The sequence below is a fragment of the Semicossyphus pulcher genome, unplaced genomic scaffold, assembly GCF_022749685.1.
Source record: "Semicossyphus pulcher isolate SPU_LCO1_2020_fin unplaced genomic scaffold, fSemPul1.0.p SCAF_8, whole genome shotgun sequence".
Lineage (NCBI taxonomy): Eukaryota > Metazoa > Chordata > Actinopteri > Labriformes > Labridae > Semicossyphus > Semicossyphus pulcher.
The window spans coordinates 18,614,184-18,640,165 of record NW_027211759.1 but is presented as its reverse complement, the minus strand read 5'-3'; the positions used below and the strand labels follow the sequence as shown (position 1 = coordinate 18,640,165).

General features: G+C 41.0%; 4 protein-coding genes across 6 annotated transcripts; 1 reads left to right on the top strand and 3 right to left on the bottom strand.

Annotated features, from left to right (window-relative positions):
- Positions 1-690: 690 nt before the first annotated feature.
- sephs1 (selenophosphate synthetase 1) lies at positions 691-5,906 on the top strand. Of its 2 annotated transcripts, none has more exons than XM_069686185.1 (10): positions 691-713; positions 2,025-2,147; positions 2,281-2,377; positions 2,755-2,858; positions 3,033-3,140; positions 3,327-3,481; positions 3,587-3,677; positions 3,775-3,874; positions 4,259-4,471; positions 4,657-5,906. In XM_069686185.1, exons 2-10 carry the CDS (start codon positions 2,052-2,054, stop codon positions 4,869-4,871), a joined length of 1,179 nt encoding a protein of 392 aa, XP_069542286.1. In that variant the 5' UTR covers positions 691-713; positions 2,025-2,051; the 3' UTR covers positions 4,872-5,906. The 2 variants fall into 2 exon arrangements, with proteins under 2 accessions (XP_069542286.1, XP_069542287.1); XM_069686186.1 differs by lacking the exon at positions 691-713 and adding an exon at positions 1,683-1,927.
- Positions 5,907-6,134: 228 nt separating this feature from the next.
- cpt1b (carnitine palmitoyltransferase 1B (muscle)) lies at positions 6,135-13,248 on the bottom strand. The gene is made up of 19 exons (XM_069687117.1): positions 13,093-13,248; positions 12,202-12,344; positions 11,981-12,120; positions 11,687-11,858; positions 10,646-10,747; positions 9,987-10,124; positions 9,800-9,877; positions 9,451-9,558; positions 9,203-9,287; positions 8,908-9,103; positions 8,630-8,815; positions 8,417-8,522; positions 8,215-8,331; positions 7,965-8,129; positions 7,731-7,865; positions 7,058-7,210; positions 6,843-6,956; positions 6,655-6,747; positions 6,135-6,544 (listed from the first exon to the last, which is right to left on the bottom strand). Exons 2-19 carry the CDS (start codon positions 12,340-12,342, stop codon positions 6,410-6,412), a joined length of 2,364 nt encoding a protein of 787 aa, XP_069543218.1. The 5' UTR covers positions 12,343-12,344; positions 13,093-13,248; the 3' UTR covers positions 6,135-6,409.
- A 539-nt stretch (positions 13,249-13,787) lies between these two features.
- Positions 13,788-16,787, bottom strand: LOC138613465 (kelch-like protein 42). The gene is made up of 8 exons (XM_069687147.1): positions 16,551-16,787; positions 16,282-16,470; positions 16,005-16,189; positions 15,555-15,906; positions 15,331-15,476; positions 15,096-15,250; positions 14,808-14,965; positions 13,788-14,267 (listed from the first exon to the last, which is right to left on the bottom strand). The coding sequence occupies exons 1-8, from the start codon at positions 16,776-16,778 to the stop codon at positions 14,073-14,075; spliced, it is 1,608 nt and encodes a 535-aa protein (XP_069543248.1). The 5' UTR covers positions 16,779-16,787; the 3' UTR covers positions 13,788-14,072.
- A 1,272-nt stretch (positions 16,788-18,059) lies between these two features.
- Positions 18,060-25,754, bottom strand: chkb (choline kinase beta). Of its 2 annotated transcripts, XM_069686866.1 has the most exons (12): positions 25,162-25,754; positions 24,398-24,506; positions 24,124-24,237; positions 23,771-23,904; positions 22,546-22,650; positions 21,754-21,834; positions 21,353-21,411; positions 20,527-20,614; positions 20,271-20,379; positions 18,977-19,074; positions 18,784-18,865; positions 18,060-18,668 (listed from the first exon to the last, which is right to left on the bottom strand). In XM_069686866.1, the coding sequence occupies exons 1-12, from the start codon at positions 25,707-25,709 to the stop codon at positions 18,612-18,614; spliced, it is 1,584 nt and encodes a 527-aa protein (XP_069542967.1). In that variant the 5' UTR covers positions 25,710-25,754; the 3' UTR covers positions 18,060-18,611. The 2 variants fall into 2 exon arrangements, with proteins under 2 accessions (XP_069542967.1, XP_069542968.1); XM_069686867.1 differs by lacking the exon at positions 21,754-21,834.
- Positions 25,755-25,982: the final 228 nt, after the last annotated feature.

Below are 25,982 nucleotides of genomic sequence, written 5' to 3'. Positions count from 1 at the left end.
CTCACTGTGAATGTAAAATTAATAGCTGTTTCTGCCATTAAAATTGGTTTCTTTACTATTGGGTTTTGTGTTTTTTTATATATGCTAGACACTTAAATGAACAACAGTACAAAATAGGGGGGAAAAAAATAATTTTGCTGAATATCTTCCTTACACATTCTTTAGGCCTAAATGATAAACATAATAATGTTCTAGTGAAACAAAGCACTGTTACCAAACATTTGTTGTAAAATTAACATATTTATATTCATCATACATTCACACGTGCAGGTTTATAACCATCACTTTAGTAAATTACCTACACTTGCAGTCAGGCATTGTTGTGTTGTTCTGGGTGCAATTGGAGGGAAAACAGTAAATTAAAGGTACACTCCATTGTAGAGATTTTGTTGCCAGACTCTGGAGCTCATTAAAGGGGATGTTAAAGCCGCCACTGTGCAGGCTAAGGACCCTTTGAGATCTTACTGGTTTCCTTATTGTATTGCAAATCGTATATTGTTTAATAGAGACGAGTCGTGGCCGAATAGGCAAAGTCGTTAAAATAAGTTTAATATTGCGTGATAGCTCTTAAATTTTGACAAGAAGTTTTGAACTACAAAAGAAACTTGTCTTATTTTTCGTCAGGCATTTCCGGAGGACGCCCGATTCTAGCCCCAATGCATTCTGGTGCCTTCCCCGCTCTTCTGTCGGGATCCACCGCTAACGTGAAGCTGGTAAGGATAAACTGGTCAGAGCAATTAAAGGGGAAATGTTGCAAGAATATAACTCCGCTTTGGTCCTAAAATCGCATTTAGGGCAATTGTAAACACTTGTATTGCACCATATCATTATAAACTTTGCACAAGTAGCTAATTATGCGCTGTTTTATTGATATGAAGTCTGATGTTGCATTCATCGCATGGCGTGGGACAGGAAAGGGTTAATTTTTTCCGCCGCCGACATTTTTATTCGGCGCTCTACGGCAACTTTTTAACTTACATGTGCACCCAGCTGGCGCAATGTTTCACTACTATGCATCACATTTAGGCAATAGTATACACAGTGTTTGTTTTTAAATGCTATCAGACTCAAGCACGCGCAGGTCTTTGTTGCACAGACGGAGCTGCTTGTGCCCATCGCCTCATGCATGGGTCAGCGTTTGCGAGCAAGAGCTAGCATGGAAACAAACACTGTAGTTTTAGCCAAACATACACAAATATCAGACATGTTCTGTCACTATAAGAACATGTGTCTTAAAGTTGCGTCTCTGTAGTTTATAATGTAGTGTGCATCTTAAAGAACAGCCAGGTTTGCCTTTGATATGCGCAAATATTGTTAGTCAGTGTCTGGGTTCAATGAACTTGGCAGCATTTTGTCTCTTGAACACTCCCACTATGTTCTCGCTGCGGCCTCTTCAGTTATTTACAGTAATTTAAAAAGCAAACTTGGGTTATATGCAGCAATTAACTTGAATGGCTTTTCAGTTTGGTCAAGTGTTTGCCAATTTTCAAGGCTTTTGTCGTTGATTATTGTTATTGTTATTATTATTATTATTTACTTTTGCTGAAACTGAAAGTATGATAGTCGATCAGCAATCATAAGCTCAATGGGAATTTATCTTCCTTATTGTTTGTTTGTATCACAGGCATGATGGTTAAAAGTGTTGGATGTGGTGTTTTATCATTTTTACCAATTTTAATTAATGTGCATATCACAGAATTCAATAAATGCTGCGTAAGTCAAAGTCATGTTACCCAGGGCATACATATCTGGATAATTATAAACAAATACATCAGACCAAAATAAATACTTCTCAACACAAAAAAACACATATCATAAAACATTTTAGCATAGCTTGAGATTATACAGATGTTCAAGCTCAGTTCTGTTTGCCATGTTTTTTTGAAATGTAGTGTGGTGAATTAATTTTGCATCAATTAAATTCTATGTAAGATTTTCTCCTTTATCCCCGTTACATTGGAACATCAACAGTGTCTCTAATCACCTGTTTTATTGTTCTATCCTTGTCATTGATGTGTTTGTAGTGGTGAGGGCCCACACTTTCTTCAGACATGTCTGTGAGGGAGTCCTTTAACCCCGAAAGCTATGAGCTGGACAAGAACTTCAGGCTCACACGCTTTGCTGAGCTCAAGGGCACAGGCTGCAAGGTTAGTTCTCCTTATTAAATCTGCCTTTGATCCGTAATTATCGATGTATATCCATTTTAATTCATAAATATAAAGTTGGTTAATCAGTATGTTATGAAAATGTGACAGTGGTTGTTATTTTTGTCTGTCATAGGTACCTCAAGATGTGTTACAGAAGCTGCTAGAAACCCTACAGGAGAACCACTATCAAGAGGATGAGCAGTTCCTTGGGGCAGTTATGCCCCGATTAGGTAATTATGATCTTCATATAGCATTACAGTAACAAATAACTTTGATATAATAAGTAAAAGAGTACTAAATATATAGTAGGTTCAATTATCAAAGATGAGTGAATTAAAATTAGTTATTATAAAGATATGTGTTCATGGGACACTCCTCAAGGTGTGACAACAGTTCTTCATTGTTGTTGAAACCAGTTTTGTGATGGCGCTAAGAACGTAGTTACTTCATATGAAGTTCATATATAGTTGTGTCCCCGCCCACACCAGTAATAAGTGCTGATAATGCTTTGTGGGGCAGCTGTCTGAATTTTCTTTTGTTATGATTTTGTGTGTACAACATTCACCGCTTCCAAAAACTTAACATATGAGCCCTTTTGTTTTTGAAGGCATAGGCATGGACACATGTGTGATCCCGCTCAGACATGGGGGCCTTTCTCTGGTCCAAACGACAGACTACATCTACCCCATTGTGGATGACCCCTACATGATGGTATGTAGCTCCTCTAGAGTATTGCGGTACTTTTTGCCCCAGTGTGGTCTAATTAATTAAACATAAAAGTGTGACATTGAAGGATGTTACTGATATTCTTCTTTGTTAATCTGTATTATTGATTCTGATTTAGGCCTTCTTCACACATTAATTTTCAGTATTTCTGTTTTGTAGGGTAGAATTGCTTGTGCCAATGTTCTAAGTGACCTATATGCCATGGGAGTGACGGAGTGTGACAACATGTTGATGCTTCTGGGAGTCAGCAACAAAATGTCAGAAAAGGTGAGGGGCATGTCAGCTAATCTGCTCACGTTTGGATCTTGTGTCTTAATAAAAAAAACAAAAAAAATTAATAGTATCCCGCTCATAAATCTGAGAATCAAAATTATATTTATGAAGGTAAACATTAGAAAGATATTATCTAGTTGAACTCATTGTGTCTCCTCTTACTGTCCTGGGTGTTTACAGGAGAGAGATAAAGTGATGCCGCTGATCATCCAAGGTTTCAAGGATGCATCAGAGGAGGCGGGCACGTCAGTAACGGGAGGACAGACGGTGCTGAACCCCTGGGTTGTGATGGGAGGTGTTGCAACAACAGTCTGCCAGCCCAACGAGTTCATCATGTGTGAATGAGTTCCAACTAAAAATTTCCTGTCTTATGATTCTTCAGAAGTATGTCTCTATGATGTAATGCAAGTCATGACAACACCATTTTTAACATCTCTCAGGCCGGACAATGCGGTGCCAGGAGACGTGCTGGTGTTGACCAAGCCACTTGGAACACAAGTGGCCGTTGCAGTACACCAGTGGCTAGATATTGTAAGTTCACCTACTTACTCATGATTAACTTTAATAGCAAATTGACTTTTTGGGGGGGGATAAAACAATAATGCTGTGTATATATTTTTGATCTCAGCCCGAGAAGTGGAACAAGATCAAACTGGTGGTAACCCAGGAAGATGTAGAGCTGGCCTACCATGAGGCCATGATGAACATGGCTCGGCTCAACAGGACAGGTAAAACCACTTTGACTGTGTCCAAATAGTTAATTTGACGTACATACGGTGTTACACTTCCTTAATTCTCAATTGTTCAACAACTATCTCGTTAGTTGGGAACAGAGCAGTTTAATAGGAGACATCTTTTTGTTGTAAACAGCAGCAGCCTCTGCAGCAGCTTTGCTGAACTGCGCCCTCTGTTGCTGAGTACCTTCTAGTAACTGTAGGAAAGTAAATGCAACACACAGTCTGGGATAACTTTAAAATACTGAAAGAAAATGTTCCATCCAAGAGAGAAATTGCATACTATGGCTTCATATTTGCAACACACGGTTTTTGTTCATTTATTTATATCATCCACATCCTTGTCTGACTCTCTCTCTGTCTCTTGCCTGTTTGTAGCGGCTGGTCTCATGCACACCTTCAACGCTCATGCAGCCACCGACATCACAGGGTTTGGTATCCTTGGTCACGCGCAGACGCTGGCACGGCAACAAAGAAGTGAGGTGTCATTTGTCATCCACAACCTTCCGGTGCTCGCCAAGATGGCCGCCGTGTCCAAGGCCTGTGGAAACATGTTTGGACTTATGCACGGCACCTGCCCGGAAACATCAGGTGTGTTTTAGTGTGTGTGTGTGTGTGTGCGCGCACATGGCTCTGTTCTCTTTCAACCAGAACCGTGTGAAACAGTTAGTGTCAGAGTGAGCCTTCAAACATAACATAACAAAATCTAATGTTCTCTGTGGTCTGTGTAAGAGAGCTAAGAATCATTTACGACTGACCAAATCTCCTCTTTGCAGGAGGCCTGCTCATCTGCCTGCCTCGGGAGCAGGCCGCCCGCTTCTGTGCCGAGATCAAATCCCCAAAGTACGGCGAGGGCCACCAAGCGTGGATCATCGGTATCGTAGAGAAAGGAAATCGCACTGCTCGCATCATCGACAAACCCCGGATCATAGAGGTGGCGCCACAAGCAGCCACGCAGAATGTCAACCCAACACCTGGTGCAACATCCTAATCCTCCCCTTAACTGCATCACGAACCGGAAACCCAGAAGCTCTGCTGAGTGATTTTAGACACATAAACTGCAAAAACCATCCTAGAGTGTTGATATATATACACACAAAATAGTACTTACACAGAAAAAGACTGTGCTGGCGTGTATCTACATGAAAAACAGCCCCACACAGTGGCCCAAGGGGGCATGTCGTCAGCCAGTGGACTCAAGCTGCAGTATCCACATGATGAAAATAGAGCATACTTAAAATCCATTTGCCTTTTGGTGTCTGTTGTATTCTGTTTTGTTAAATGTGCGTGATTGGCAGGCAGCTTCTGAGAAGAGAGTGCTGTTGATACAGATGATATTGATACTGTTGATTCAATTTGAATCTTAGGATGTCTGATGTCTGTTGCCTCTTTGGGTCTTTTAAAACTGCTCTCATCCAGCAGGCGGCCCGCGTGAAGGTGTTCTTGTTTGTCCTTTCACTTTGTACAGTTATAAAGCCTAGTTTTAGTTTGTTACTGTAACTGATGCCTTGAAAGAAACCGAGTGTGACCAGAATGGTTTGTTTTTTTATTACTTTTGACTTTTTGTATTGTCCCCACCTGAACTAATAAATATTCAAATAGAAGATGGTTTGTTTTTGCCCGTTATATGGGTGCTGCACTCATGTGAATAAAGTACATCGAACGTGACATTACCTTCTTACATCCTCAAACTGCAGATGGAGCATTTTTTATGCTGCTCCCTTGTGCGTTGACGTGAATTCTTAGATAGGAAAAAATCTGTGTACCCCTCAGGAGATGAACCTCGTACCATGTGCATTCCCATTATGCCATCAGATTTAGGATAATATGGTGTATGGAGTTCACATCATATGGATTACAGTGTGCTTTTTGCAGGTGCATATAGTTTGAGAGCAGCCTTACACTTATTAAGCCTCCAGCTCATCAAAGTCCAGATCATGTTTGTTTGTCCGTGTCGCCTGGATGAATCTGGAAGGCCTCTTGTGTGAATGTTCAAATGGATTTCAGGAGCAATACATGACCTCCACCTCACCTCTTAAAATAAACCTCTCTTATAATAGATTGTTGTTTTGTGTCTGTTTTTAATAAGCAAAATGCATTTATACAATTGCTTCAATGTGTAAAGAATGAACAATGATTATCTACAAATTTACCAGTAAGATATTTATGTTTGTACTGCACAACCATACATCTAGATAAAGATCATATTTAAGTTTATTTCACAGCACTTGATTTATATACAGTCAATGGCATAAACTGGCAAAAAGTTTCAAGGACGGAGGAACAATCATTGCAAAAACTACATTTCCCATTATCAAGAACACATCTTCCCCTCAGCAAAGAAACAAAACAGCACTGAAAAGTACTTTATATATATATATATATATATATATACACAAATAAATTAGAGGAGTAATCCTTTTGTCAGACAGAGTGGAATGACCAGCACCTATAATGTGACCCACCACCACCGAACAACAAAGAGATCACAAGCAGAGCCAAAGGCAGCAAATCATCTCACAGTGTCTGTCATACGTGCTTTTTCCCATTTTCCATCTGTACATGCTTTGCATGCTCCACCGTCTTCTTATCATTTTCAGGCTTGAAAAGTGCTTGGATATCATGCATGGCCTTCCAAATGTGCTGACCAAACCGGTATGAGTCCTGCAAGGCACACAGAAAAGCAATTAGAGAGAGAGAGGTACAAGGAGTTGAGTTTGAAAGATAGCACAAACAGTATAAAAGTGGATGTATAATATGGTCTGTGCTCTTACTGTGTCGGGGCTGGAGAACTTGCTGGAGATGTGGAATGTTATGAGGTTTTCCCCAACAATTATATAAGACACACCATAACCATCATCAGCCACCTGTGTGGTTGACAAGAGATACATTTATATTATTGTTTAAAACAGGATGAGACATTATTACTGTGAGATCTGTAACATAAAACAGTTTAACTCACTGGGCCAAATCCACCACCAGCACCCACATATTTCGGGAATTTATTGATGTCGACTAAATTGAGCTGCTGCTGTGGAGTCTGGCTGGTTGACAACTTCCACGGCTCGGAAAGCACCTGGGAACAAACACAGTGTTGTATATAAAAGGGCAGATAAAAGAAATGTGAACCCAAAACCACAAAATGATGGAAAGATGATAGATGATCGTAGTTCTAACCTTCTCGAGAAATGGCGAGTCAAGCCCGAGGTATTTGGACACAAAGTAGAGACAGAAGAGGTGACGGTCGATGCCAGAACCGGTCATGGCCAGACGATACATGTTTTGATGCTTGTCTGCCGCCTTCCGGAAAAGGGCGAGTCTCTGGGCATTCTGATTACAAAAACAACACAAAAAAACATCAAGGCCTGTAAATATGACATAACACCTTATAAAATAAACTTATTTCTATTTAACAGCAGAGAGATCAGAGTCCAGGGCACATTCAGAGACACACTGCCTCTAGGTCCTGGTGACCAAGTCCTAAGCAGCACAATGTGACCTCTCAAAACGTGACCTTTCAGACATGCTGACTGGGAGCTTTTGAGCCTGATAACACACACATTTGACCCAGGATATCTAACATATAATATAGTTATATACTGAATATATACAACACTAATAAATGAGCAAACACATTTAATTATTTAATCCTGTAGGATTAAAAGGGTTTTAAAGTTTTAAACCAACCTGAACCCACCCATAGATTCACTACTTCATGTGCATATTGAGCACCATTCATTTTTTAAACTAACAGAAATGAGGTAATAATTATAATAATAATAATAAATAATAATTAACTAGTCATCTCATCTCATTAATCTCATTAATGTGTATTTCTGGGTTTGCTTACTGTTGCACCTGCATCCTCCATTGCTCTGACAAAAGCAACCGCCTCAGACGTGCAGGAGCGAACTGTCTCCGTCCGACCGTCTCTGAACATACGAGTCATTGACGACTCGTACGTCAGACAGAACACTCCCTGGTCCTGTAAAGGATGGATGATATAATTAAATAGCACAAGAACACAGTGGGCAATAATGTCAGTGAGGTCACTCCAGAGGATGGTAAATAACGGCAGCCCTACCCTGAACTGTGCCAGCTGCAGGGCGAGCTGAATGAAGGCATCAGGGCTGGTCCTGCACTTCTTGATCAGTCCTTTCCCAAACTCTGTGAACAGACAGCCATGGAAGTCCACGTCGTCAGCTATCTGCTTGGCTGATATGTATGAAGTCTCAATGACGTCTTGGCACTAATGTAAAAAACAAAGCTATCCCAGTCAATTTTGTGCTAAAACACAATTAAGTGGTTATAAATGATATAATGCTCTTCTGTACCTCTTTTGGCATCTGCCACTGTAGTCGAGTGGGACAAGGCAGGCCTTTGTTCACGTCCCCTTTACAGTGTCCCTCCTCTGTGTAGCCAAGATGGAAGCAGTCTGTTGAAAGGACATACTGCACAGACCGACAACAGCAGCTGAAGATATCTGCAAACTTTAAATAATTGCTTTAAAATGCAATATCTGTAAGCATGTCATACCTCCCACATATGTCCTACGATTGGTGCATCAGCCCAAGAATGTTCAGCATTTATGCCCATTTTTCCGTTTGGATAAGAGATCAAGGTGAAAGACTTGTCAAACCACCTGTGAGAGAAGACAGAACACATTTTTTAGGGGGGGAAGCAATACATTTAAAGTCTGACCAGTGCTGCAGCGGAAAGCAGAGATCCTCACTTGACATCTCTGCCTACCTGTCGTAACATTTTCCATGAAGCAGGGACTTGGCATAACTGTCGAGTGAGCGGGTCTTTGCTGGGTCGTAACCCTGCGGCTCGTCATCGAGTGTCAGGAAGAAGGCAGCTGACTCTATGGCATCCAGGGACACCTTGTTTGCGCCCTGGCTGAAGTATTTAATCCGAGCCCGAGCCCATGGAACTCTAGAGGAGGATGTCAGAGTAAGAATATTTCCCATCTTCTTTTAAGTGTGAATGTGCACGTGTGTCCAGTTCAAGTGTGTGTAATAGTAAACCTGTTTCCTGCAGTCAGGGTAGCTAGTTTGAGTTCTCCTGGCTGGGGCTCTGACGTATCATTAAGGATCCTTTGAAACTGTGTCTCAAGTTCACTGGGTAAGAGGTGGCGTCCTCCAGTGTACAGCCACACTTGGAAGAATCGGCCCTTGTGGTAGACGATCAGGTGCTTACGGTCTGTCAGGTGCTGCACAATATCTACAGGGAAAGATCAACAACAAAACAAAAACCCTTTAGTACAAACAGAGGGATGGATGCTACCTTTAGCCCACTGTACAAACATGTATTGTTGTTTACCTGTTTCAATCCCAGGGATGCGGGTGGTGTTAAACATCCTCTCCATCTGAGTGGAACACATAGGAACCGTCCCCAAAGCCCTCAGCTGAGAAAGAGAAAGAAAATTAAATCATCACTAAGTTTAACATAGTTGGAATAGTAAGGAAAGAAAGCAGAAAGGTTTGATGTTCATACTTTGGCTAGAGAAAAAATAATAAGCAGGCTACAAAATTAGTAGAGCGTAGAGAGAGAAAGAGAGGAAGCATTACCGGCGCATGTTCACCACGTTCCAGTTTGCGTCTGTACTGCAGCATGGCGTGAACCACATTCCCTGCCCGTGCAGCCTGTCTGTGTGTCGGGGTCACATACAAGAGGTCCTTCATATGAGCACATTCAGCAGCAACAGAAGAAGAAGACAGGAAAAGTCAACGGACATGTGAAAATTACAGAACAAAAATGACATAAATCATAAAATACTGACATTTATATTGTTAAGGTTTTTGGCATACAGGTGAAGTTTCAATAATGTTTTTTTATTTCTTCTTTTAAATATAACTTTGTACTCTTTTGTGATATTTTCTGTTCAACAAGAACAAGAACTCTGCTTGTAAATTTTACCATTATATAGAAGTTGCTGTTCACCATGATGGGACTCCTGCCCCTGAGGTAGATGTACTCCTCCCACCAGTCACTGACCTAAAAAGATAACACATCATTGTCAAAAAATACATATCTACATATTATTATTGTTATGATTCAATCAAATTAGAGTTGCAATGTTTCATCACTTGTACGCACTACTCACATAATTAGTCGCCCACCAGGATTTGAGGATGAGATATCTCTGCAGCTGGGCTGCTTTGGAATCTCTAAAGTCATTGGCCAAAACCTCCATCTGGTTGTACTGTTCACTGTCCAGCAGAGGTCTGACTGACTCCAGGTACTGTGGGAAGAAACAAGGCGGTATTGTCAGCACAGTGCAGCATTGTTATGTAGAAACACAGCTGATATAATAGAGCAGCAATACACAAACAGAAAACCTTTCACATTGTGCAGGGGGGCAGCTTCGGCAGCAGATGGTAGTACAGTCAAACTATAACAAGCTGCATGTATCAAGGGGTAAGATAAGGCTTTACTGTGTAGGTTTAGATAGTGTGCCATACGTTTAAACATATGAAATGTTCAGATATAATAAATAACATTTAAGGGTCAGTTCGGTATCTGATAACACTCATGTAACTGCTTAAAAACAGCTATTAGTCTGATTACCTTGTACACATTAAGGTCAATAGGTCAAATCACAGCTCACTAACTGTTCAGTTTTTTTTTAATACCAAAACCCCACACTTAAGATGATAAATAAAAATGTTCCATCTTGTGTGTATCCTTGTCATTAATTTCAAGACACAACTGAGCCACATTTACTTTGCATGTGTATTTTGTCAGTACTGTGTAATTACACACCCTGTGAATGGTATCATCCACACTGGGCACGGGGAGCCTGGGTAAGGAGGCCTGGAAACTATAGAGCAGCGGTCTGCGTCCGGAGAACATCTTCACCAGGCTCTGTAACAAACAAGCAGCAGTCAGAACGTCATACACGTACAGAAAACTCAATGATTGTTTTAACAGATTCAGCCATATCCCCTGCAGCTGAACGAGCGGCATGAAGATGAAATAGGCATCTACTGGCAACCAGACAGTTCAATTGACCATATATTCACACAGTGGACATTTTCCTCGTCAAACTCAGACTAGGGAGCTCAAACGCCTGTGTAAATGTTCTGTGTTCCAGGCTGTTAATCATATAAATGTAGGAAACCTGCCTTGTCATTATCATTTAAACGCTTACTGATTGATCAGCAACCGGAAAGACAATGAAAAGTGAAAATCTGGAGGGAAATCAGTCCATATTCAAGTTAAAACATCATTTTTGATAATTCACTGGCTAGCCGACTGTCAAACAAAAGCTAATGTTAGCATTTACTACTACTGTTCTACTGTTAGCGAAAAAAGCGCCTGAAAGCTAATATGAAAGTTTGGTAGAGTTACACAATACAATGGGGAAGCTGCGAATTACGTTCTTACGCTAAGTATTTTAGCCTTTCTTAGTGTTAATGTTAGCAAGAAAGTCATGGAAAGCTAATTATTATAGTTTTGTAGTGTTACATGATACAGTATGCCTTTCCTAGTATTTTACTTCCTTGCTAATGTAATGTTAGCTCGGAAGTGGTTGAATGCTAACATTAGCTGTTGTTTAATGCTAAGTAAAATGATGTTTGACTTAAATGTAGCCCTGGTGTGCCTTTGAAATTTTCACTTTTCATTGTGTTTCCCTACATTTATACAACGTACAAACTTGAACACAGCAGGTGGACCTTATAGTAGCATTCAAGCTTTCCTCCAAGGGAGTGACGTCAAAGGAAAATGGCCGCCATGTGAATGTGATGATTTGGCAGTTTTGGATTCAGACAGAGTTAGTAAAGGACAAATGGACAAACATACCAGCCACAATTTGGTTGATGTGCTCATTTTCCCATGGGATTCAAAAATCCAGCCATGGTAGGAGAGCAGAGCCTTCAGAGTGTATCTCAGGAGGTAGATGAGGAAGAGCCACAGTCCAGTGGCAAACAGGATCGCACTCAGCACGGCTCGCGTCTGCACTGACATATAGTCTCTGCTCAGACAGGGCACAACACTGCCTTTGTCAACAACAGGGTCAAACAGAAAAATGTAGAACAACTCCAGCAGAAACATAAAGGAAAGAGGTAACAACACTGACAGCAGGAGATTTCTGACCTGTGAGGCAGGTTTTCCTTGATTGTGTCAATCATTCCTAGAGAGGGGTCTATGCGAGTATACAAGGAGCTCATCATGGCAATCACAACGATCAGCCAACTGGACGGACTGGCAGGATAGACTCCAGCCAATACACCGTTCTGTGAAGGAGAATCCACATGTTTCTAATGTTAACACTTAAAAGCTTGTTGGTAATGGACCTGAAGGTTTGGCTGTCGTACCTTGAACTGAATGGCTCTCTTCTTCCATGCGGTCACTCCTGACAGGTAGATGTTCTTGATGACCTCTTGACTCAGTTTTAGGTCCACACCATCCGGGCGCACGGTGAACTGGAAGCCCACCGCTTGATGGGCCTCAGCCATCTCTGAACAGAAATGTATTTTCATTATTATTTTATATTTTTTAAACAAAGCATTACATTTTCACAAAGAGTAACAAGAACTGGTAGACTTTCACAGCTCTGGCTTACAGTTGAAAAGGTTGCACTATTTGTCTAAAGTGTTTGCTCAAAATTTGATAGGGAAGTACATTGATATGGGATGCAGAGGTGAGAGTGTGAAAAAAGTGTATACATATAGTGTAAATGTAAAAGAGTTAAGTAATTTTTAAATGCAACAGTCTTTTGAAATTCAAAACAAAAATATTTGGAGTTGATAACTCTCTCTATTTACCAGCCAGCTTGACAGGTCTAGGATTACTTTTTCCATGTCATCTGACTGAACAGTCACCAAGTGGGACAAAGTTCAACGGCCAGATATAGCCATGCACCGGCTGAGCATGTGCGCAGCCCTCAGATGGGCATGAAAATATAAACACAGAGTACAACGCACGGGTGAATGCTAAAACCTTAGGTACTACAGAGCCCTGCGGGGATCTATCAGACAAGCTGAGAGTTAACATTCATCTTAACTGAATAACTGAATAAGATGAACTTGAGCTTCCCCTTTTTTTCCTTTTTACATAATCTTTTAAAAAATCTTTGACCTAATATTCTGTCATGTAATTAAAACATGGAGCTTACACTACAACAACCAAACAGAAAAACCTCTGCAGTTAACACAACTACATGCTGATCTGAGCAGGAAACACAAAGACAGAAGGCAGACCCTTACTTTGTATCTGTCAGGTGAGAGTCAGTTGAATCTTGAGGCAGAGCCGAGCTGTGACTTTGTTTTGTGTCTCCAAGGCAGTGAATTTGTTCTGTACTCAGGCTTGTGTGCTCTGTGTGACTCCAGTGTCCTTGATGTGGCTTTCCTCAGGTAGTGAGATCAGAGCTCCCTCCCTCCTCTGCAACACCTCTCTCTCTCCTTCTCTCTCTCTGTCTCTCACCCGTGACATGCTCCTTTTTGTAACAAGACACCAAACACAGACAGAGCTTAACCTCGTGTCATGTGCCTTGAGGTCACTGCTATGAAACTGAAGCTGCTGCAGTGCAGCGTGCGGTTGTAACTCAGAGCAATGTGGTACTGACAGTGCAAGCAGTATTTGAAAGTGATGGTAAAAAACAACAGTGACACAAGAATAAGAGCAGGTTATTATTGGCAGATTCAAGACTCATGGCTTTGCCTCACTAACAACAAAGTAAAATGTGACCTAACAGTGTTTATAAAAATACATTTTTACATCTAAAAATAACTAAGAAAGAAAGACAAATGTTATGTAAACAACAAATAAACAGACTGGGTCACATTTCAAGATATCTACTGTAGATAACTTTACATAAATAACCTTTAAAAGAGAAATACCATTAAGATTTGGTTTCACATTCAAGGGTGACCAGCTTAAAGTCTTTGTATACAGAATATACAGGTACGGCACACGCTCCATTTCCAAGTGCCAAACAGAACAATGGGTTAATGCAAATATATTTTACAATAAAGTTCTGAAGTTAACTATATTCTTCTTTTCCCAGAGTTACTTGTGTGCTTAAGGCTTAAGTCTGATTGTAGCCCTTAAAATACTTTAGACAAAAGGACCAAGATTTTGAACACAGTGCAGTAATCCACCACAGACTCACTCTTATCTCATTTGAATGAGACCTACAATTACAGTCTCAAACACATCACGTGACGTGTACAGTATGGCAAAGAACCTAACTATTACGTTCAAAGTGGAGATAAAAAACTGCGTCATAGCGCGTGGAGATGGGTAGAGGAGGGAGAGCTTTGAGGGAGAGAGTTTGGAGATCCAACTTTGCAACAGAGTTGTGCTCTATACTCGGCATCAGGACCTGGTCTCCTGCAACCGTCCCCTGTCCTGCAAATGCCACTTTCTCAGCCCTGTGCGCCTAAAAAAGAAACAGTAAGATCTTGACTTACATAAATATATGACATTGTAAATCAAATAGTCATGATTAGGAAAGGCTTATTTTGTGTGAGATAGTTAAAGCTCCTGTGAGGAGTTTTAGCTGGTTATGAAACGGACTGAAATGCCTCCATATGAGCTACAAAAGCAAAAAAGACCATCAGCGACAAGATTGATTATATCTCTTCATAGTTATTTTTATTGCCTGTAACCACTGCTGGGGGGGTTGGTGTCAGGAGAGGCGATTAACTTCACGCTGCCAAATCAGCCTTTTTTCTATATTTTTCAGGGCAAAGATGCACAGCCAATGATACGTTTCAATGTTAAAAGAAAGCAGGATGAGATTTTTTTCTTAAAAAACACTTCATATTCATGTACAGGACAAGATCGGCAAAGAGATAAGAGGTAGCACTTTGTCCACAGGGGGGTGCCAAAAACCAACGCAAACCTAAAGAACCTCACAGGAGCTTTAATCAGCTATCCCTAAGTGTGAGGAAGTGGTGGTGTGGGCTTAACAGCTTACGTCTCCCCATCTTTGCGACTGCACACAGAATGATGTCACCACATTTTCTGAATTATTCCCACCAATCACAAGCAGCTTGTCAGTGGCACCCAGGAAGTAAAGAGCAGGGAGGTCTGTGTCTGCTCTGGTAAGGGTGGGAAGCAGTTCAGACCAGGAGTCTAACAAACAAAGAGAATATAGAAGTACCGATTTTTCATACATGCACATTTATGTGTCAGGAAATGGTATGAACCAAAAGTACTGGCTTTAAATTCTCCTCTGTCTAAGCAGGAAAATGTTCTGTCTTACCTTCCCTTGTGTTGTACTGCAGCAGTAGTTTCTCTCCAGTCCTCTGGATGCTCCCCAACACATAGAAACAGTGTTCAAGGCTGGTGGCGAGGGGCACGTCATGCGACAAGGACATGGTGAACTGGAAGTCAGTGAGTGGCAGCGAGGAGACGAACCTGAGGCAGATATTTAAAACGCCAGTTTAACAGTCATCCCTAAAAACTACCCTCTGAAAGACATCTGAGAGGACACAGACCTCCATGTGTCCTCCCACGGATCATAGCGTTCCACAGCTGTGTAAAGGGCAGTGCAGGAGTCTGGAGTCACCAATGAGTCCAAGTACCAGCCTCCCACAGCGTAGATGCTGCCTTCACAGGCCACTGCGCTGAAGTGCCTCCTGTGCTGTGGATGCAACAGATGGTGACAGTTTTCATCAGTGTTTTATACAAGACAGAGAAAATGTCGGCGAGTTTAACTCACCTTAATCAGGCGAGCTGTGGCCACCCATGTGTAAGTAAAGGGATTAAACCTAAAGGAAGCCATCTTGAACTCCCAGCCTCTCTTCACACGGTGCCGGTAGCCTCCTATAATGTACAGGTAGTTATACAGGACCACTGCAGTGAAACACCACTTATCAGCCCTGAAAGGAAGCTCTGTGACTGGAAACCAGTCTCCGCTGTCTTCAGACCCTTTCAGAGAGAACATATGTCGGGCACGTTCTGTTTCTGGGTCCTTCCAGGAAGTCAGGTTCTCTTTCCTGAGGAAGCAGAGACGTCGATCTCCTTGTGTTCTCAGGTGGACCACTTCAGCCCCCTCTTCGTTGCTCAGACTCCTGAGGTATGAATCAGGGGAAGTAAGAAGACAGAAACATATAGCAAGCTAAGTCAGAAGATTTCATTTCATGTGATCATACTGTTAAGCGTTGCATACTTGATGAGGTGAGGCAGCTCCAGCAGGTTTCTACTGAGGTAGGTGAACACTGTCATCTTCAGCTCCGCACAGCAGATCTCGTGAGCCAGACTCAGGTAGGACAAACAGTTACCTGGGCTGAGAACATCGGCCAGGACTGACAGGCACTTTGACAGGAAGGCCTCAGCCAGGAGATAGCTGCTGACCTCCAGAGGCAGGAAGAAGGAGGTAGGTTGGATCGTGTGTTGGATTTGGGGAGATTCATATCTATAAAACATGAAATATGAAGTCTGCGTACCTGGATGTGCGTGCACAACTCTTCTGGAGGGGCTTCAAACTTGTGATAGAAGGAGAACTGGAGGAGATTATGGAAGACAGAGGAGGACACGTGGTCCAGGTGGATGAGGCTCTCTGAGGTCTCCCTCATTCTGGACTGGGACAAGGCTCGAAAGTACTCGCTGCACTCTGAGAGTCTCCCCAGGTCCACCTTAAGAATGGATCATTCATTCATAGTAAGTTAGTTTTTGATTAACCAGTACTGTTAGTAGGTTACTGTTCATTACTCACATGGAATGCTTGTGCGCTGGTTTGGACCGTAACCATGGTTTCATCTTTATCTCCCCTGTGATACGTGCGGAGGGCTTCATTGGTTTTCCACTCGTCTGAGGCTTGTTTACATGTTCCTTTATCTGTGACGCCATTGGGTGAGACCCAATTTTCGATGGTTGGAAAAGCACCCAAAAATCTTGTGAGACAATATTTCAGCCATGAAGTTACCCACCCCAAGAGTGTCATTAAAAATGTTCTCAGGTGTTTCATCTTACTTGCAGTGTTTAGAAATATTTGTTGTCCAGTTTTTAGACAATAACTCTAACACGACCAGTGCTTTTAACAAACATTCACAATGTCACTGCAGGTCCACCAAATAAGGAAAGACGAGCCCCCCTGAAGAAGAATTCCAAACAGCCGCCGCAACGGAAAAAGAAAGCACAGAACAGTCAGTTTAGTCGGCTCCTCTTCCCTGCTGCAGCTCTCACGGTCACGTGTTCTTCGACAGCACAAATACTGGATCAGCTGAGCAAAGATTCAGAGCCACATGACAACAGAAAGTGTAGGCTTGATCTTTAACTTCAGGCTTCCTGTTTTCTCTGCAGCAGATCCAGTCGATCGAGAAGTGTCCCACGATCTTATTGCTGTGCAGGGCTTTCTGGCCAGTCTATTCTTAGGACATAGAGGTGGGAACAGTCAACTCTCTGCACGTCACCAGGGGGCACTCAGGTTTCTTTGCAGTTATGAGAGTTACTGTATGCGTTTTATTTTTTAAATATCTTCTAAAACAGACACATTGTTAATGGAAAGAAAAACAAAACTTGACAAAGATTCTTAGCACATGTTTATTTTATTTTCCTTTATAATTTAATAGTGCATTCATGACCAAGGCAATACAGAGATTGAAACCGTGCTTGGACGATTATGCTTTAAAAAAAACAAAGAGATAGTCAATGAGGCACAGTTCAGCTTCTGGTTTCTTCATGGGTAAACTGATGCTGCTCCGTGCAAAACAAGGAATAAAGACGGAGATTGATGGAAGTGCAACCCGTTAAAGACAGGACAGTCCAAATAAATAAAACACTAAAACACCTCAGTTAATCTTTTACACTTGTTAAGAATGACAGATGTTTAGATATTCCAAGTGAGGATTCATTAGAACATAAAAAGCTCTGCATATGATCATAGAGAGCACGGAATATGACATAAGCTCAATGAAAAATGTGCGGACAGTTTAAAATGAGAAAAAGAAATGGTAAGTTAGTATCTGAACAGATGACAGGACAGTCCACAAGTTTACCCGTTGTAACTGTTCTAATGATTAAATTAACCGTATTGTTGACTACACTGATACTCTATAAAGTAGCCCTCTTGTAATAATGATAAATGCAGGTATATTTTTTTTATCATAACTTTACTGGACATTTCAAAAACAGGTCAAAACCTAGTATGTGGCTGACCGCATCAGGTCAATGTGCGCTTTTGTGGGCAATGTGTTTCAAGGCCGATGACAACGTGTTTGGAAGTATGGAGTATTTAGGTGAGAATATTCACAGTATGCTGCTTCCCCCACTTGATATTGTTACATCAGGCCCAGCTGGGATCATGCACCCTAACTCAGAATCAACAAGAAAGAAGTGAGGTAGAATGACTAAAGAAACTAAAACAAAGAGAACGACAACAGCCTTCAACACTGAACTCAATACTACTGCTTTAGTAAAAACAAAACGACTATTACAGTAAGGTTTACTGTCTGAAATTAAAATACATATATTCTGTGGTGACCAACATTGGACCTTACAAATAATGGTCGCCAGATAACCTTAAATGTTAACCAAAACATGGAGAGCTATAGAGCTACACCTGCTCTAAAAACACACCTGGGGAAATCACTTGAAGGCATCAGCTTGTGCACCATGTTCAAATTTAAATGTCAACCTTTCACACAACATTGCTTCCCATAAGCAAAGCTGCATAGGACTGGAGTTTAAAAGAACCCATGGCAGAAAAAGAACCCCAATAGAGAAACTTGAGCATTAAGAATGATAAGGAAGGATAAACGAGAGACGATGGAGGGACTCAGGAGTAGAGCTTTTTCTGCTTGAAGTAGGCTTCAAAGCGACACTGGGCATAGTCCTGTAAAACAGTATGGTTTACTATGAGACAAGGCGTACTACACATTAAATACATGAGCAGCAAACATTATTGTGTGAATTGAAATGAATGTAGTATGCAGCTGATGTCTCCTTACCATGTATCCAAACTCAATCTTGGATATCTTTGCTTGAATGATTGACCACAGCCCCCAGAGGAAGTGTGATGCTAATGCATACCTACAAATCAAAGTAAAAACCATGATGACAAATTACACTGGGAATAACTCTTAATTATATCTATATACATGTTCGCCACAGCTGTAAATCATAAGAACACCATGTGTTTACCTGTTGGCTTCAATGATCATGTCCTCCTCAATCTGTGTCTGTTCAGCAGTGTCATAGGATTGTCTCTGTTCTGCCAAATAACCTCTGATAAAATAAAGCTGGAATAAAAAGACAGATTTGTGATGTTTAAGAAATAGAGTTAGCTCTTTTATTCAGTGGGGATTTATCACATCCTTAGTTGGTCACACAATAACTAATGCACCAAAATGTATTTTAGTTTCTTTCCATTCTAATAGTCGTTTTAGTTTTAACATTAGGTTAACAAAACATCTCCAAGGGGAAAAAGTACATCACTGTTTGATTTCTCAAATGTGTGACGGCTTTTAATAGGGCTGCATTTTGAACTCGAAAGTGTATCTTTTTTCTTTCTTTCTTTTAACCACTAGAGGGCGCTGTGTGAACAAAACATTGTGACATCTATTCCCTAGACTTGTACTAAAGTATGAGCCCTGCAGTATATAGTAGATAGATTCATCAAATGCTTCCACTTAAAATAACAGCAGACTTTGTCCTTCAGCAAAAGGTTTACCTAAAGTTATACTATGTTAACTTTAAAGTGTTAATCTTGAACATTCATTTAAATAAATGTCTGTTCAGTCACTATCTATCGAATGAGGTAACACAATGGTGATTGAGCCTATGGCCCACTGCCATTTGTAGTATATAGTATTATTGCAGACTGGATGTCTGGTGCAACCTGCACAGAAAAAAAATCCCAAGCAGCGCCCAGTTCGAGACGCGTTTTCCATCACCCAGCAGTGGTTGGTCTGCCAGAGAGGGTAGGCGGAGCTAAGCGGCTGCTTTCCCAGTCTCTGCGAGTGTTGCGTGTAAACAGTAATCTACTATGGCTGAACAGACAAAGAAAAGATCGATGACTACAGATACAACTTCAAAAACAAGTGAAAATCCAAAGCCAATCCAAAAAAAAGAAAAAAATTTGACGCTCAGATGAAGGCAAACAGTCTAAAAAGGAAAGTGACCATCAGTGAGGAAAACTGCCAACTGTGGACGTCTGGATATCTGGGAAGTGTACTCCCGCAATTAACGTTTATCGCCATGAGGTGCCGCCAAAGAGAACAAAACTGAAACCTTCCAGATCATCACTTTAACCTAATAATTATTGTACAAATATAATTTAACTTGAAGTTGAACATTTTCTCCGTAAATATTTCAATTGAGGTTTTGTATTTTCTGGTACTTTTTGAATCCCTTTATTGTGAGCCTCTATTAAAAATAAGGATTGGTTCAAAGTGAGATAGACAGTCTCTTTTAGCTGTAAGGGGTTCAGACTGACCTGCTGCTCCCTGGTGGGGTAGTTCTCTGGTGTGGCTTTGTAGAAGGGCCACTGGTTGTAGGTGTAATCATACACCCACTCACAGAAATGGTTCCCAAAGTCAAAACCCCTGCACACACAAAAAGACATTATTATTCATACGAACACTCAAGAGAACAATCTACATTTGGAGAACTTATTTCTGAACTGAAAGTATCACTATTGATAATGTGCGATGAAATTAAACTAATTTCTTTACACCAAACGTATGACTTACCTGTAGTTGTAACTGCTGTACTCAAAGTCTATCAGCATGAGTCTGTCTGTGGAGGATTGGTCCTTTTCTTCCAGCATCAGAATGTTTCCTGAAACAACAAAGCACAGTGAGAAAACTAACACTGTCCCCACTGAGAAAACTGAGAGCAGTCTAATCGAACAGTGGTTTTTGTGGTATAAGTGGTATTTCTGTTATTTGGTAGGTACCTGAACTATTCAGACTAGTCACGCACACCTAGCTGTCACACCTAGCATCAGTGATTGGCATGTGCGTGCGTACATGTTTAATTAAAGGAGGTATTTATAGCATGTGAACTTCCTTGGCTGTCACTACACTGCAGGAGTCACATTTATTTTCACAATAAAAAAAGCTTAAATGTAGAATATGTAGGATTCATATGTGAGAAGTTCCCTTTGTTCTGGAGTCTGTCACCTTAATTGCAGTAGGATAAATCTTGAGATACAACATAAATTATATCAGACATGTAGTGTGATTCTAGTTTTTTGGTAACAGCTAGACGTTGTAGTATAAGGATCCAGTGTCCACATACTTTTAGTGTGGAAGTTCAGCTGAGGTTGTTTCTGTTAAGAATTGGAAACCAGGATCTCTGACTGCCACCTCATCTACTTCAGAGGCTCATTTCCACTGATAGGATGATGCATATGAATGTGAGCTGTCCCTATTAATAACTGCAGCCTTCCTTTGACTTATGTAACACACTGCCCTCCTAGGCAATGTGACAGTGACGTCAGAGGATTGATCAATCAGCCCAAATTAGAGGTGTGAGGACAAATGGAGCTGTGAGGGGACAGGGAAAGTTTTTTACCTTCCTGGACATCATTGTGGCAGAACACCACTGGCGATGGAGTCGCTGCAAGCAACGCACTGTTGTAGAGAAAAGGGTATTATTATTTCTTTATGAGAAATTAAAACACAAAAAAAATATTAAATTGAGTATAAAATAGCAAAGAGAATACACGCTAAATCCTGTTAAAAACACAAACATTTCATTTAATCCACAACTTTCAAAGTATTCTAAGTAATTAAAAACATCTACGTATAGATTCAGTTTGATTCCTCTTTGTGTTCCCGTACTGTCTGTGAGCTCCAGAGTTGCTCTTTGAACAAGTACGTCTTATATTTCCCTCAGTGTTGGACTTTTCATATGTACAAGATAACACGTGCTGATAGACAAACACAGACAATAAACACTGGGCTGATTATCACTGGCTGCTGAGGTCAGATTGCCAGGAGGACCGAGTCTGCAGTGGAGCCGTGCCGTCACTAGGACAAAGGTCAGCTGTTAGACTGGAAACAAAAATACAGCATGTTCAGTCCCTGTGATGAAATGCACAAATATAACAAATATCCATTTATGAGAAATCTCTAGTTATAAGCATTAAGATTTTCATATCAATACAACATCTAATGTTACTGACTAGTTTCCTTCACTAGTTAGGAATCTACTGATGCAAACACATTTCAAAGTTAACAAAGTCAAAAGTTATATCATTTATGTCCTCAAAAGTAAGTTTGATCTTGTTTTAAAAGTCACTTATGTGAACCAGAACTGAATCAAAGCTTTAGGCTTTACTGCCACACCCTTACACGAACATGACGAGCACATGCTAGAAGAGTAACCCAATGTGATGTCTCGTGTTGGTTTCTTTGCAGTTTCTGGTGGTGTTTCGAAACAGGCAACATCTGCCACTCTGCTTGAAGTCTTAAAGAAAAACAGTGTGTAATATGAGACGGCTCTGACTAAAAAACGTCTAGCTGGCAGCTGGCTTAGGCAAGAGTGATTGCATCATAGTTCTGCTATTTTCCTTCAAAGCAATTCTGAAACGGACATAACTCTGGATCAGGAGGGGTTTGCTTTGCACCGTCCCACACTTACACTGATGGGTACTGGAAGGAGTGGAGAAAGGATGCTTGAGGCTTCGTCCTACAGTTTGTCTTATGTGAACAGCATGTATAATCCATTGGCTTCATTAGTCTGAATCCTGTGCGCCAACTTACCGGAGGCTCTCCAGCTCAGCAGGCAGGTCGTACTTCATCAGCTTCTTGTACTTCTTCACATGTGCTTCACGTGTAAAACTGAGCTTCATCACTTGATCCATGTATCTAAAGGAGATAAATAGATGCTGAATGCTGCAGACAACTACTAATCACCGAAATAAATAAATAAATAAATCTATGAATTTTGCCATTTGACGAACTCATGGTGCCTTCCCATTATTTCTGACAACTGCATATAATAGGACTTTAATGTTTACTCAGGACACACATGATATCAACAGTATTGTGTTTTAGCCTGAAACTGAACCTTAATGATGAATAAGTGCTAATCGCTTAATATTTATGGACCAAACCAAAATAAAATGCATTTACTGACTAAAAAGTATCTGGGATTAATACTTAAGACTACAAGTAGTGTTATTAAGCAGTAAGTATTAACACTTTTGAGTTTCCTTATCTGTGTCATAGCTGCAAAGCTAGCAGTGTGAAAAAAGGGACTTGACAGGAAAACAGGACCAGTTATGAAATCGTAGCTGCTGTGCCTTCATCGTTCTTTCAGTGTTTGTGAAATCTATTGTTCAAATTTAAAGCAAACATGAAAAACAGAAGGAGGAACACTGGAGTGGGGTCAGATTTCCTGCATTGCTAACTGCATAATTAATGCTTGTACTGATGTGATGCATACAGTTTGTGGCACTGTAACTGCACGGCTTTGTTCTGTGGAATTACTAACACAACATTAGACTCCTATAAGTTTTCATATATAGCCGAGAATGTATTTCTGTCAGAGAATACCAGTAGGAAAATAATCAGCAGAATGGGGTGCTTTACAGCCGAATTCAATCTGGACCAGGTAAGGTGTGGAGCACAAGTTACCATGGTGATTTAGCCAGGTTAAAAGTCCGCTTTGTGTCATTCAACAACCTGGCTTTAAGCTCAACATACGTTGCTTTCTTTTTTTCTCTCTTTGCTGATCCTGACCTCTCCGTGCATGTGCAGAATCTCAAAAGAAAAATCTCCTTTCACTTGATTTTAATTGGCTAGTATAGCGAATATATAGCCACTGCTTAACATTACAAGAAAAGATATAAACATAGGCTTTTCTGGACTGAAAACTGTAACTTCAGATGGTTCCACAAAGAGTTAAAAGCTCCTCATAGTATGTCTTATCATCTTAAAAAAAAAAAAGAAAGACAGAAGAAGAAAGATATGAAGGAGATCTTACTTGTCAATGGTCCCAAAAAGCCATTTTGGCTCTTTGTTGAAGGGCATTAGCATTTGATGGAAACGGGACAACTTGGTGGCAAGCTCAGCCGAAATGGCTGGATCTGAAAGTTGGTCCGTGCGCATGCGGGTATTCTGGGAAAACAGTGACACAAAAATGACCACTTGAACAAGTGCTTCCTCCACACAGAAACATTGATTACACTAGAAATTTGAAATTTGCACAGAAATGATGTTTTTACATTAGTAAGTGTTTTCCGCAATACTTCTAAAGAGAACAATAACTATTTTTCTGATTAAAGTTAAGAACAAGTGTCAGAAGAAACACACAGTGTGTGCGTGTGTGGATATTACCGGAAGGTACTGTTCCAAGCGCCCCAGGGGGAAGATGCCATAAAGTTTTGGCCCCAGTTGTCGTTCTGCCAGTATTGCAAACATCACGCTCTCCAACACCAGAGAGTCCACTCCCTACATGAGAGTTTGAGGTTTATTTTAGATCACAACTTCATTGGCACAACATTGACACTGCAACGGCTGATTAACTTCAATAAAGGTCTATACTTTTCTCCCTCTTATAATTAGCCTTTACGCACACATTCATGGGTAAATAACTTCATGACAGACGAACCTGTAAGATGGCCCCGTAGACTCTGAGGAGCACCTGGCGAGGTTCCTCTTCCACAGAGCTCACATGGTCAGGTAAACTACACAGGTACAGCAGATTACTCAGGCCACCACTGCAAAACAGAGCATCAGAGCAAAGTTTGTGTCTAGTCATAAATATTATGTCAGACATCACAAATAGAAGACATCCTCCAGAGTTCATTGGCAACTTAAAACAGCATAGAAGAGGTTAAGAGTCAGGTATTTTGCAATCCATTCTATTCTATCCGTTTTAATTACTTTCCAATTTAGAGGGTTGCATCGAGGATTATGGATTTGGGATAAATATCACAACATGTAGGACCAAAATAAGGGTGGCAATATCATAACGAAAATGTTTCTAAACCTCACCAGATTATTCTAAAAGCAAAATTACATTCAAGCAAACATATTTCCGATTTAGATTTCCATGTGAAAGACAAAACAATTGAGCCCTACTTTTATTAAAAAAAAAAAAAAAAACTGTAAAATTAGATAATCAGGTAAACCATCCTCAGTTTGAACTACTCTCTACATTATTCAAATAGACTCCAAGTCAAACGGGATTGGAACCACTGTTATTAAAGGACTACAAGATAACAATGTCCTTTATAAAGTCACTATTGGAGAACATGGACACACAAAAGTGGTCCCTCAACATGTAAATGTACACAGAGTGATTATCTATGCTTACGATAAGACTATCATTATGTTTCTATGAACAGTAAAGCTGTTAATGACATTAAGTACCTGACGATGCCAATTTGAAAGTCCTCCTCTTTAACGGTCTTCCACGCGCCTGACAGAAAATCTCTGCACCACCCAAACGCCTTGTCCCTGGTGTCCCTGTCGACCTCCTCGGTTCTCCCATCCCGGAAAGACTCTGCCTCAGAGTCGTCATCACCGCTGGCCCCAAACAGGGGACTCGGGGTCCTTAACTTTCTCTCGTTAACGACAAGCGTGCTTCCCACGCGCTTCTTCTCCAGTGGGGGACCCGTGTCTTCTGTTGTGACAGTAGGAATGTTGCTAAAAAGCCCCGGCCCTTTCTTATCTGCATTCTCCAAACCCCCTTCACCGTAACTGCTGCTGCTGCTACTGCGGGTGGTGGTGGCCACACTCTGACTCGACTGCATCATGAGTTTCCTGGCGAACAGTAAAGGAAGACCGGTGTGAAATGTCGGGCTCAGACGGCAGGTGGTACTCACTGACAAACGCAGTTCGCCAGTAAAGCTACTTAACCGGAAGAGCCAAACATAGCTGGGTGGTGTGAATCGCATGAAGGGGCGGTTGATGGTCATATATAAATTATTATATACTCAGATGTCGGTTTCACCTCCCTGCACGCGCCGAGACCTGCGATTTGGAGTAAGCCAAACAGGCGTTTTCAATGTCCAATCAGCATTTATTTCCGCGTTCTTATGCAACGTTCACTGGTTGGTAACGTTACACGTCAGTTTCCTGTATGCTGACGGATTGTGGGTAACGAAGTATTTTTTTTTCATGATGATGACGTACATCTCATTGGTTCCGTGGAGAACACAAATGAATCATTTCTGTGCAGCTATGTTTCC